Source organism: Rattus norvegicus, chromosome 17 (genome assembly GCF_021556685.1).
Source record: "Rattus norvegicus strain SHRSP/BbbUtx chromosome 17, alternate assembly SHRSP_T2T, whole genome shotgun sequence".
Lineage (NCBI taxonomy): Eukaryota > Metazoa > Chordata > Mammalia > Rodentia > Muridae > Rattus > Rattus norvegicus.
The window spans coordinates 21,213,432-21,227,447 of record NC_141550.1 but is presented as its reverse complement, the minus strand read 5'-3'; the positions used below and the strand labels follow the sequence as shown (position 1 = coordinate 21,227,447).

The 14,016-nt window shown below is 39.8% G+C and overlaps 1 protein-coding gene and 1 non-coding gene across 9 annotated transcripts in view; both read right to left on the bottom strand.

Annotated features, from left to right (window-relative positions):
• Ranbp9 (RAN binding protein 9) overlaps nt 1-14,016 on the bottom strand; it is an 82,123-nt gene that overhangs the window by 20,966 nt on the left and 47,141 nt on the right. For 7 of the 8 annotated variants that reach the window (NM_001427414.1, XM_087591247.1, XM_087591248.1 and 4 more), the window contains 3 exon segments: nt 1,296-1,408; nt 3,666-3,850; nt 10,149-10,171. In NM_001427414.1, the coding sequence (NP_001414343.1) occupies nt 1,296-1,408; nt 3,666-3,850; nt 10,149-10,171 (321 nt within the window). 8 annotated transcript variants of the gene reach the window in all.
• Nucleotides 4,525-4,630, bottom strand: LOC120098048 (U6 spliceosomal RNA). The gene has a single exon (XR_015642084.1). It is a non-coding gene; the product is annotated as a U6 spliceosomal RNA (small nuclear RNA).

Below are 14,016 nucleotides of genomic sequence, written 5' to 3'. Positions count from 1 at the left end.
AAAAGCAAAAATGTTTAACCTCTAAAAAGCAGAGACATCCTTAAACCTCTCCAGAAAACAAGCGACAGAGAAAACCTCTAAATAATTATTGTTAAACTCTTTTTCTAAAATTTTTAAGTTTAGATTAGGAAATTCAAGAAAAAAAATAGAAAGCACAAGTTATTTCAGAGATTACTTTGAAATATCATTAATAAATATGTAAATATTATAGGGAAAACATCCATTGACCAGAATTATCTTTTTGAACAGTAAGATTTGGAAGACTATACTTCTAAGAAACAGCACTTCGATGTCTTATTGGACCTTCTGACCCAGGACTAGAGCAGCAGCCTCTGAAAGGGTTGGAGCTTTGTCAGACCAACTCTGAGTAAGTGACCTGCTCTGCTAAGGGACAGCCTGCTGTGTGTGCTACAGCAGGCTGGCCTTCTCACCTAGGAGAAGATTCGCTCACCCAGCATACTGTTGCCAGTTTGCTGTTCTATCATTCCACCCTGCCCAGCAGGTGGGATCTACCATGTCTAACTTACGTCGGTTGTCAGGCTGCCGTGCGCTGATGAAAACAGCACCAGCCACATGGCCCTATGCAGTAGTGTACTTCATGACCAACAACACCTTACATTTAGGTAGCAAATTAGAAGATATTTAAATTTCTCTCAAAGAAAATACTTATTTCATATACTATCTCCACTACCTCATCAAGACCAGTACCAAAATAACAAAAGGAACCTTTCTTTGTACCAAGGGCTTCTTATCTCGTACACCTTCCTGCCCTACCAGGTGCTGACACCAAACCCAGAGCCTGAGGCTCATTAAACAACCTCAATCCCAATCCACAGGAGAGCAGGTCTTTTGTGTGTGTGTGTGTGTGTGTGTGTGTGTGTGTGTGTGTGTGTGTGTGTGTGTGTGTGTGTGTGTGTGTGTGTGTGTTTAAATGGAGACAAAATAAAAGCATTTCTTTTTAATGTTCTCAGATGTATTTCTACATTTAGAACTCCAGTGTGAATCTTTTAAACAAATTTTCCAAATGGCCATGAGTGTGACAAGAGGATGAGGAGCTCAAGGTCAAGCCTGGGCTACATGAGACCTGCTTCAAACAGAAGAGCTTCCTCCCTGCCACAAACAAAGACACACACAAAAACAAACAACTCAAAAAGTCAATGCAAATAAATTTGGAGGCATCCACTTTAAAATGATACATTGGGGAAATGTTTAATAAAAAATAGTTTTCTAAAAGTTAAAGCAACCAAACTTATTATTTAAAAACAAGTATTTGCTGTGTACCACAGTATTCTTACTTTGTCTATTCTTAATGGAAGCTAATTCTTCTAGAACAGTCTGGTCTGTAGATCTGGCAAAGGCCTCTGCTGTGGCACAGTACCCATGGTGGACTAAGTAAGATGAAACCATTCTTAAAACAAAAAGAAGAAACATGTCTTTTAGTCAGGAGAACACGCTTCAGATACAGTTTTTGTTAACAGAGTACGACGCGGTGCTACAGAATCAATCCATCTCCCTGAAGCCAGGCTCTTCCGTCTTCAATTTTAAAATAAGTTCAAAGTACATTTTGCTCTAGTTATGAATAGTCCAAAAGATAATTTAAAATGAGACGAAAGGCATTAAAATCATCTTTTTAAATGTAACTCTGGGATCCCTAGTACCCAAGTTCTTTAGCCATGTTCCCATTATTCAATCCTGCTAACCAAAAATTCTATCTCACCTTTGTAATAGACATCCAATAACACAGTAGTTTGGTGTAAAATACCCGACTGTGAGAGAACTGATTAATATTTGGTGTTCTGCAGTTCCAATTATTTCTGTGCTCATCTGTCAAATAAGATGAGATCTCACAATGTGAGGAGAGACACTGATGTTAGCCCAGAACAGAATCCACAAGGGAACAGTTAAACAATGTAGAACCAGTCTTGCACCAATTTGATGCTTTGGACAGAAAATTAATTGTGCAAGACTTAAAGACAGTGATACATTTCTAAGACATTCAACTCTGTCAGACTATACATCTGTCAAAAGTCTAGACTGCTTAGATCCCGCTAGTACTAAGTGACATTGTTAAAGACGGATGTAGATTGCATATATACAAAAATTTAGTACCATTAAACTACTCTGATTGTATTTTAAAAGCCACTAACTTTAAAATATAGTTAGCAAAACTGGTAATCCAACATTAATAAAAAACCTGTTACCTTCAACCACTATCTTCCCTAAACAATACACAGAAAGGTTTTCGTAAAATTTTAAATTGAAGAACCTTTAAAGCAATTATAAAGATACTTTCACAACCATGGCAGCACACTGATGATATATTTGAAGATGTTGGCTATTTTACTGGCCTAGATTGTATAATCAGAATGTTTAATTTAATGTTATTTAATTTTTGTATATATGCAATCTACATCATCCGCCTTAACAACTGTCACTTAGTACCAGTGGGATCTAGGCAGTCTCTAGACTTTTGACAGATGTACAGTCTGACAGAGTTGAATGTCAAAGGAATTCAGTTTTCCTGCTGCTCCTTATGAGTCTATGAAATAAAACAAACAAAGCCACTGCAAAGCTCTGCCTCAGACGGAACACTTACTTACTTTCTTCTCTGCTGCTGGCCATCATCCATTACTACTAATGAATTCAAAGTATTTACGCTGCACTTGGGCTAACTCCACAGCCACTGCTCCTTGGTCTTCATTCCCTTTATCTTATCCTAACTGTCTAATGGTAACTTATATAAGAAATAGCATTAAAAATAGTTACTAAGGCTTTTTTATTTCTAAAATTAATTTACTTATTTGCTTACTGTGAGTATGCATACACACACAATGGCACACACATGGAGGTCAGAGGACAACTTTGTAGGGGCTTTTTCTCTCCTTCCAGTATGTGGGTCCCAGGAATAGAAAAAACTTGGCAGCAAGCCATCTTTCTGCCATCTTAGTGGTGCTATCTTTCCTGCCCAAGTGTTTAAATTTTAATTTCTGAAGTTTTTTGGGTAGAGGCGTATGGGTAGATTCCTGAATAGGAAGTTTCCCTGAATTGAAATGCTAAATACAAAGTAAAGAAGGGGTTCATTCCAATCATTAGAGTCACCCTGCTAATACCCTGCTAAGCGAGAGAGCACCCCACACCCTCAGCCCTGGAACACGCTGTGTGCCCATTCTGGCTGTACTCATACTCCTCCACATTGAGAGTAAGCATTGGACCACCATCCTTTCCCTCCATGTGGATCAGAACTACAGCTGATGAAGACGCACTAGGTCATGCTCCTAAATCACAGAACCCAACAGACGGTCTAGGTCACCCTCTAAACTCATCTCTCTTCTGTCAACATTTTTAGAAGTTTGACTGCACAACAGGCAGACTTCACTGAGTCATGTTACTACTGGTAAAAGTGAATTAGGCTACTTTATGTTCGAGTTAACTTTACTACCTCCATCGAGTTAGGTCACACAAACGCAATTCTGAGTGTGCTTAAATCAACGCTACTTTACTCCAACTGGTGAATTACTTTTTGAGATTAAAATATAATCACTAGTGCATACAAATGATCAGGGTTTAAACTAGACTTCTGCATATACATTTGAATACAAAGCTAATAGTTTGCCTATAAACATTCAGTGTTTGAATCTGTACACTCAAACATTCCTTGCTCTTACTTTTGGATCATGGTCTGCCATTCTCCTTCTCGATCCCCGATAGGAAAGCGGTCTATCTGGGCCTGTATTTTGGTTCTCCATTCTCGCATGTAGTCTTCTATATCAAACACAAAAGGATGTTGCCCAAAGTTGGCATCAACCACTTCTCCAGGCGTCTGAAGCCCCACAGTAGGATACAAATTTGGCTGTAAGACAACATATTTCTTTAAATATCTACTGATGGTACACTAAAGACTTCATTACCTTCCAGTGCAAGAATAGAAGCATAAATTTATATGAGTATATTAAAATCTCAATCTAAATATGAGTGGAGGACAACTAAAACAAAACACGTTACATGTTGGATGAAAAAAAATGTTATTTTCTTCTAACCATCAAGAAAATGTAAACAACTAAGATTTTTCACCCACGTGGATAATTCTGGACCCTGCTGCATAATCTATGTGGCACCGTATTTCTTTTCTTTTTCTTTTCTTTTTTTTTTTCGGAGCTGGGGACCGAACCCAGGGCCTTGCGCCTAGCAAGCGCTCTACCACTGAGCTAAATCCCCGTGGCACCATATTTCTAACGCATGGAAATCTAACCCATGCTCTTCAGATTATCAGAACACTTATAAAGCTTTATAAGTAATTATCAGCCTCTATATACGCTATAGATCTAAAAATTGTCCATTATACTAGTTCACAGAAAGTACCAGTTAAAATTTACTACAATCACTACCAGAGCACTTATAGGGCCTGCCTTTACAAAGACAGTGACAAAACTTGCTTTAAGCAAGACAGCGTTGCCATAAAGTCAGTCCCCCCCCCCACGTCTCTCTCTCTCCCTCCCTCCCTCCCTCCCTCCCTCCCCCCTCTCCCAAAATACGGACTAGTTCACGAATTTGCACATCATCTTTGCCCAGGAGCCATGCTAATCTTCTCTGTATCATTCCAATTTTGGTGCATGTGCAGCCGAGTGAGCACACTTTAGGGCTTTTTAATGCAAAACTAAAACCTCAAATGTATAATTTCAAAGAAAGACACAAGTCTGAATATTCAAACTGAAATGCATTCAAATATACTCTAAGATACTATAGTGAAAAAAAAAACCATCAAATGTAAAAAGAAGTTATCTTCAAATACACACAGCCAAAATGCCAGATTCCTTCTTTTGCTGTTACTGACTATTGCAACTAAAGGGATCATGTACTGCGTGTTCACTAAATGCCAGTTTCACTCCTTAAAGTCACCTGTGAGGTGTTTGCTGCCATTACACAGATGCACAAACTGAGAACCAGAGGTTAAATAACTTGTGCAGAGTTGTTCCACTACAAACAAGCAAACATAGAAAACAGGCTACCAAGACTAGAACACGTTTCATCTTTATTCCCAGGACGCCAAACCATCCCACACTTTACTGTTTGGACTTGTGTCTTGTTTCTTTGTTTTTATTTGTAGCTATTACAAGTATCTTCACTACAAAACAAGGTAAAGATAGATATTTTGTAAGCAGACTGAGGGTGTATTTAAAAATAACTTCAATAAGCAACACGAATCAGAAACAAATATGCCAAAAATAAGTACAAAGTTTTATTAGATTATAGATATCTGTTAAGATAAGACAAAGTATTGATCTTTGTGGTGGGGAGACTATGGTTATATACTTTATACTTTACTACGACAAGTCTTAGGGTGGCCCTGAACTCAGCCTCCCAAGTGGGATACAGGTGGGATTCATCGTGCCCAGCTTTAACTCTTCATAATCAGCAGAACTAACACACTGAAAAACTTAAGCCCAAAGCAGGTCAGACACTTAATACAGTCTTCTCATTTCAACAGTTAGAAAACTTGAGACGAGACCCAACCCAAAAGCACACAACTTGTTAATGGCATCGTGTAAAAAAAAAGAAAAGAAAAAAGAAATTTCTTCTAGCATGACAAACTTTTCATCGAAATCCATCACAGAATTATTAGATATTTTTAAAGCAAAAATACAAGGAACCAAAGATATCAACAAAGGGGCAAGACAATTCTGTAATTTTAGGACCAAACCCATAAACTTAAGGAGGCATGGTTTGCCATGCACTTATATACATTTAGAATATAGATAGGAAATTTCTTTTTTAAAAAGTTACTACTATCCCAGCAGGCAGCTCCCAGCAGGAAGCTCTCTGTGAATTCTAGGTCAGCATGCTCTACAGAAAGAGTTCTAGGACAGCCAGGGCAACACAAAGAGAAACCCTGTCTTAAACATCTTATTCCTACTAATGTACACATTCAAATGAATATTTAACAATTTAAGTTTAAGTCTATTATAAATATTTCTTCTAAACAGCAACAGCAAGACAACAGCAATAACAAAAAGCAAGAGCAAATGACCTATCTGTGGCAACCAGATTTCCAGTCAGCACTGGAAAGTAGCATTGTTTTAAATGGACGGGGGCTATAGAGATGGCTGTGCAGTTAAAGCACTTGTTGCTTATACAGAAGACCCAGGTTTAGTTCCCAGCACCCACATGGCAGTTCACAACTGTCTATAACTCCAGTTCCAGGGGATCCTATGCCCTTGCAAGCCACTGCTGGCCCCAAACACGCATGTGGTTTGCAGATACGCATGCAAGCAGAACACGACTATACATAAAATTAAAAACAAATCTTAAAGGAGAATAGCTAATGACAACAAAAGCAATGTGTACCCAACTTCAAACTGAATTGGTTTTTTAAAAGATATTTCTCAAACAAGAAAAAAAGTTTTTTTAAAAATGTAAGCTCTAGTAGGAACCTATATAAAGTCCCAGGAGGCTGGAAAAGGATCATCATGGGTTCCAGCTGAGCTGGGTCTCAAACAAACAGCAAAGGGACGCAAGGTTGTCAGTACTGTGCGAAGATGCTACGACCAATGTTACAATACAGTCAAGGACAATTAAGATTTTCACAAATATACTCCCCCAGGGCTCAAAGCTCCAAATAACTCAAAAGAAGCCATAGACATATAAATATAAATATTTTCTAAGCAATCCCTTTACAGGAAAGACTAGTGTTTCCTTTTTTATTGCAGTAGAAAAGTGAAGTGCAGCGTTTAGAGCCCTAGAGACGCAGGCCATCAAAGGAAACCTGTAAGAGCTCCCACCATATTTATCTTGCTCAGTAATAACAAAGTTGCCATTGTTTCACCTTACATAGGGGTGGGGGAGGCTACCACACATCACCAAAGTGGGTCAGAAAACCACTACAAGCAGACAGAAACCAGATATGCCTTTGCTGATTGATCAATACTGCACTGCCAACCAATAGGCAAAGAGAACTACTAGAGCACAGCCCACCCAGTGATGCAGTTTAACAGCCTCAGAGCATCAACAAGCAAAATGCCCAGCAACAAAAGCCTGTAAGAGCTACACGTGTTTCTATGAACGATCCCCCAACAGGTAAGGATGCCATCATCTTGCCTGCAGGATTCACCTGCTGGGTAAGCTCAGTAGGTAAGACAGTTTCCTGAGAAAGCAGGAGAAACTGAGTTCAAGTCCCCAGAATCCGTGTGAAAGCTGGGCATGGATATGTGTGTATGTAATCTCTGTGAGGGGGCAGAGATGGAGGATTTGTAGAAGTTCACTGGAAAAAAGCAAGCTTCAGGCTCAGTGAGAGCAACAGAGGAAGGTTCTTAACGTTTGCTTACTGTGGTGTGCGTGCGTGCGTGCGTGTTGGTACATGCATGCATACTCTCCCACACAAAATAACTTACATGTGCATACTTTGCTATCCTGCCTGTCACCACCACAAAGCTCTAATCAAAAGCTAATTCCCTTCACTTACACACTTGTTTATTGAAGAATATGGTCACTACAGTAGTTACAGTATATATCAACCCCTTTTTCTAGAAATCATTTAATAGCATAACAATTTTTTTTTCTTTTCTTTTTTTCGGAGCTGGGGACCGAACCCAGGGCCTTGAGCTTGCTAGGCAAACGCTCTACCGCTGAGCTAAATCCCCAACCCCTAGCATAACAATATTGTGCTAAATATAACTGAATTTTAAATCTAAATGATTGTTTTCTATTCACCCCCTTTTCATCACCAGTTATTTCCCTATGTCTCTACCTCCCATTTTAACCAAGGCTCTCTCTCTCCAAAGTCATTAATAGTCTTCTTCCTGTCTCTACTGGGTTCACTCCTATCAGACTCTCTCCACCCTGCTAAACCTTCCTGTCAGTGTTACAGGGACCTCTACTCTACCTAGTGCACGGTCAGTTTTGGGTTAGGACATGACAAGACTCATCACAGCACGGATGCAGTTGATGTTTCTGTGGTGGCTGGAGTGAGCAATGTTCCCCATGGGCTTAGACATCTCAGCACTCGGTCCCCAGCTGGTGATATTGTTTGGAGAAGTTCAGGAAGAAGTATGTCACTGGGGAGAAGCTTTGAGAGTTTGCAATCCCCATCCCTTTCAAGTTCTCTCTGCTTCATGCTTGTGGTTGAAGACGTGATCTCTCAGCCTGTTCCTGTTGTCTGCCTGCTGCCCAACTTCCCTGCCATGACTAAGACTCTCATCCCTTGGAACCAGAAGCCAAAACAAGAGCTTCCATATGATATCCTTGATGGCGATCTTTTATCACTTATCTTTATCTTAGCAGCTGGATTTGTATCTTCAGCTGGCCTTCAGTGAGAAGGTATTAAATTGTCTTTCTAACCCACTAACTACTTTTCAATTTCTTTTTGATAGTTCCTTATTTTCTCCTAAACTTACCATGTCCTAGAAAGCTGTCTACTTCTCTTCTGTGTCAACACACTTCTGCAGTTGTCCACATGCAGTTAAAACTTGAACACCTTAACTGTCAATGGCCCCAACTTTACTGCAGATAATTCTCTTTAATTCCTCCAGTTTGCAAATCCAACTGTGTATGTGACCATACTTAACTCCTATCCTCAACTAAATTGCTTACCTTACCCCATAAAATGTTCCACCCAATCCTGTTGTGGTGTCTACCAGGAAGGTTATGGCAGAAGAATGCCCAAGCAAGAGTTTAGGGGCAGATAGATGGAGCAGCATGGAGAGCTACCATCTTAAGATTTAAAAAGAAAAGTGTTGAGGTGTAGCTTGGTGATGCGCCTTTACCAACCATGCACACGAGTCTGGGGTTTGATTCTCAGATACAAAGCAATAAGCAAAGAAGACTGCTCTGCTTGTCACCAAGCACTCCCATCTCCACCATCAACTCTGTCAAAGGTTCCTCAGCCTACCATCTTAAAGTAAGTCCTCTTTCTTAAAAAAAAAAAAAAAAAAAAAGATTATGTTTATGTATATGAATACAAGATTACAGAGGCCAGAAAATGGTGTCAGATCCCCTGGAGTTAAAGTTACAAGGAGTTATGAGCTGCCTAACATGGGCTCTGGGAACTAAACTCTGGTTCTCTGGAAGAACAGTGTGTATTCTTAATTGATAAGCCATCTCTTTAGCCCCCAAATTCTGTCTTGGACTCTGCCTGACCACTTGTCTTCCCCTTAAATACTCCTGTCCTACATATCCACTGACCTACTTTGTCAAAGTCTCAGCTCAAGTCCCACTTTGAGCAAAGCAGACAACTTCTACAACTCTTTCTCTCCAAAGTACATAAACTTCAAAGATCATACAATGCAATGTTTTTCGTGTGTTTACTCTGTAAATTTCCTTACCTTAAACACTAATCTCAAAACCCAAGTCCTGAAATCTTTACTGGCTGCTAACTGGCCCAGAAGCACAGGAGCTGACAATGGCAGGTCGCCAATACCCCTTAGGTGAATGCACAGTTACAAGTGTGCACCCCTAGCTGAAAAGCTCCAACATATCCAGGAACCACATTTTAGAAGAACACATAGTAACAAAAGAGTGTTTGGGGCTGGGGGCATAGCTCAGTGTAAAGGAATGCCCATTGCATGGGAAGCCACAGGTCCAATCCCCAAGCAAAGCTGTGATGGTTTGCATATGCTTGGCCCAGGGAGTGGCACATTAGAAGGTGTGGCCTTGTTAGAGCAAGTGTGTCACTGTGGGGGTGGGCTTGGAGACCCTCCTCCTCGCTGCCTGGGGATGTTCAGTCTGTTCCTGGCTTCCTTCAGGTGAAGACGTAGAACGTTCAGCTCCTCCTGCACTATGCCTGCCTGGATGCTGCCATGTTACCACCTTGATAATGGACTGAACCTCTGAACCTATAAGCCAGCCCCAATTAAATGTTGTCCTTTATAAAACTTACATTGATCATGGTGTCTGTTCACAGCAATAAGACCCTAACTAAGACAGAAGCTTTCTGGGTATGGCTTAGGTCATCTCACTTATGCTGCGCAGCAGGATGCAGTGCATTTTGGAGCCTTATTTCTGAAGCCCCACAGGACTCGAGAAGGGGCTTCTGTTTGATGCCCAGCACACGCACTTAGAACGAGTGACGCTGCTCCACATGTCTAGTTCTGGTTTCTTGAGCTTCTTTTAGTTAAAAATAAAAATAAATAAGATCTTTCAAAAAAATCGTGTCTTACCGGTAAGTCGGTGAAAGCAATACCTACAAGACAAAAAGAAAGGCATTAGTGGCTTTCGTCAGAGGCGGTAATAACAAAAGCTGAGTATCTAACTAAAGCAATGGGCGAGAACAGGAAAGGAAGAAAAGGAGAAAGAAAAGCCTAATGTTGTGTGACTGCTGTCCTATAGAAGTCATCGTCCTATTGGTCATGCACACGATTTCTGAGACACAGGCACTAACTCCTGAGTTTTAAAGCAATCTTAGAAAACCTTCAGAGCTCTATGATAACACTGACTGCAACAGTGTCGGATTCCATAGCTTCACCCAAAAGCTGTATTATCCACCTCAGCACTAAATGCTGGTCTAGGTTTAGCCTTTATAAAGTTTTAGGTGTGAACCAAGCACTGTAGTGCATGACTGTAATCCCTCAGAAGACAGAGGCAAGATGATCAGTTTAAAGTCATCAGTGGCAACACTGCTTGTGATATAAGAGACTCTGTCTCCAAAAATCAAAAATAAAAACGATTTTAGGTAAAAGAATAGACATTTTCTATTAAAAAGAAAAGCAGAACACAAGAAAGCATTCTACTTATTTCTAAAACAACAAAACAAAACAGTTTCTTGACAGGACATAGAAATACATGCCTGTTATGCTAGCACTCAGGAAACTGAGTTACAAGGAGCTCTGTATGTGGCCAGTCTAGGCTACATGCTGAGACCTTGTCTCAAAACACAACAAATCTATTCTTTCTTGAAGAATGGAGAGTGCTCCTGAATATCCCAACAAGAATTCAACACAGCCATGTGCCAGGCATACCTGGAACATCAGTAATGGCATAAGTATACAGGCATTCTTAACTAAAAAGACTACAACGATATACATGGATCATCAGTAAGGGCATAAGTGTACAGGCATTCTTAACTAAAAAGACTACAGGCAAGGGTTTCTATAGCATCTCACTGTACTGTTTTAAAAAGCAGCATCTCAAGGCCGATGAAACTGCCCGTATACACGGCAGGAGGCATACAAACACCAGCACCTCTCTTGTTCTACAAGCATCAAGTACTACATTGTGCCACAAGAAAACTAATCTCACCTTAAGCTATCTGCCTCTTATTATAAAAATAAAGTTAAAAGACACGGTGGATATAAATATCAGGCTGAACAATTCAACTCTAAGCTGAATATTCAAATTCTAAAACTAATGGTACCGTTAGGGTCAAGGTCTATTACAACACATGTAATAGGCCATGTTCAAGATGCAGGCATACTAACAACAGGGCAAAATTACTTTGAGGTTGTGTGTGTCAGGCACATATGAAACTTGAGTAATTTTTTTCTGTTTACACTTGGGTTCCATCCCAAGGTATCTCCCTACAGATACATACACACAAATATCCTGCAACCCCAAACCTTCCATGTTTCTGGTCCTAAACATTTCAGATAAGAGATATTTAACTTGTGATTTATTTTTTAATATAAAAACAATGCTTTGTGGTTGGTAAAGCTCTGTTTTTATGACTTTTACCAATCAGTAAGCTGTGTGCATCTGTCAAAAGGAAGGCTAAGCTGGGTCCTTTGTTTTTTCTTTCCATACAAAATATCCTCACTATAGTTAGTTTCATTCACTATAGTTAGTGGATGGGAGCCAAATATAAAAACTTATTCCAAAAATCTTAATACAAAAAATAAGAGGACATCTTAACATAACTGTATCATTTTAAAAACATTTTTTAATGTAGCCTAATTATTTTTCTCAAAGATATGTGCTTATAAGTCTCTAAACTTACATTGTTTTACTAAAACTTTGTCAGTAGTTACTAAAGGTTTTGCTCTTTATCAAGAATGGTAATAAAAATTCCAGAGTAGCTCCAGAGATTAGCACTTTTGGCCGTGTGCAAATAAGCATGCAGACCTTCGCAGTTCAGGGCCATACTCAGGGCCATAAACAGATGCCTAGAAAGGAAGCTGGTAGAGTAAATTTCACTTTTCAAGTTCCTGACTTGCCAAGAAGTTTCTGACATGCTATCTTCAAGTAACAAATGATGTCTGATTTAAAAAAAAAAAAAGTTAAAAACCCCTCGTTACTTAAGTTCCATACTTCAATGCCTCTTTTATTTTTCCAAATAAAAACTTCTCCGTTTTTCTTTATATAGTAAGTACATGTAAATATCCCTCCACAGATGCCCTTGGGAAGAGGAAGGGATAGGAGCCAAGTAACATTTTATCTTCTAGATTTCTAGAGTCCAGACCAAAAGCATGAAGACCTTTCCTGTAAGGGATCAGCTAGGTAATACTTTCTGCTTTTCCGATAAGTGTCTCTGTCACCAGTAGTCAACTCGGCCACTGCCCCAGGAAAACAGTCACAGAAAACCTGTAACTGATGTAAATAAATGGGTAGGGCTGTGTTCAGCGGCCACTCTTAGGGATGCTTGGTTCACAGGGATAACCTCTGTTAACCAGGCCACCTCTGCAGCCCTGGCCCCAGCCTGAAGCGCAGACAGAGGCGCCTGTGTCTGTGACCGCTCAGGCACCTCTCTCACTTCCTCTGAGGAGCCTGTGCGGCAGCTTTACAAACACTGTTCATAAACCTGTAAGTGGTCAGTAAGCTGCCTAAGGTCACATGGCAAAGAAGCCTTGAGTCAAACCCACTCAAGACTGACTGGAGGGCTCCGACTAACCAGTATTATATTACCTATATGCTCAGTATTTATGAATTTATGAATACCATCAAACATTTCAAATTTACAAAAAATTAGAATGTAATTCCATCATTAGGTACCCTTTTCTTAAGCATCTTACCTTTTAAAATGGCTTTCTTATTCAATGAAAGGGTTTGATTTAAATGTTTGTGAAAATCTAATAGGAAAAAAATCACATCACCTGTGATCTTCCCATCTCCCAAAATAAAATTTCTTCTCTGAAAAGTTTAAAAAATTAGTGTTAAAAAGGCTAATCGTGGTTTTCTAAAAATGTCTTGTTTTGCATGTTTGAGCTGTCAAACCCAAAAGCAGACTTCCTTAAGTTTAAGATCTTAACATTTTAAGCAGTCAGTACAAGACTAGTATCAGTTAACTACTTTGCATATAATCTGCCTGGGGTCATTAACATGATACTTGGATGAGAATAATTTTCTTTTTGCAGACCTGTAACAACTTTTAAGTCACATTAAAAGAGAAGAGTTTCAGAATTTAAAAGGGGGGGGGGAGAGGAAGAGGAAGAGGAGGAGGAAGAGGAGAGAGAGAGAGAGAGAGAGAGAGAGAGAGAGAGAGAGAGAGAGAGAAAGAAAGACAGACCAATCGATCGATCTAAGCAAAACTTTTAAACCGGACAGGAATGCAAAGACTTTACACGTGGGATGTGCTGCGGCACCGCAGGAACTGGCTGCACAATGTAAAGTAAACCTTTAGAGTTGTCTTCTGTGTAATGGAGCACAAATGCTTGCCATTATTACATTGCACAAATAAGCAGACTGTTTGCAGTCTAACTTTTAAAATGCTGTTCAAAAGTAAAGAAGTTTTGCTTCTATCCACTTGAGCCCATTAGAAATAATCTGCTATGAGCATATGATTTTTCCAATAGTTAAAAACATGAGGTTTTAAAAAGCAGTAGTTTTACCATCTTCTATATTTCTTGCAATTTGAAAAGAAGAGTGGGCTAGCGAGATGGCTCAGCATTTAGGAACTCGTCCTGCTCTTCCTGAAGACCCAAGTTCAGTTCTCAGCACCCACGCTCATCAACTCGCACCACAGTAACTTCAGCAAACTCCACACCTTCTGGCCTCCTCCAGCACCCAACACGCATGGCAAACATCCTCACAAACATGCCCGTGTGCGCATATAAATACAGTAAAACACACTTTAAAAAGGGAAAACTACAGTAACTA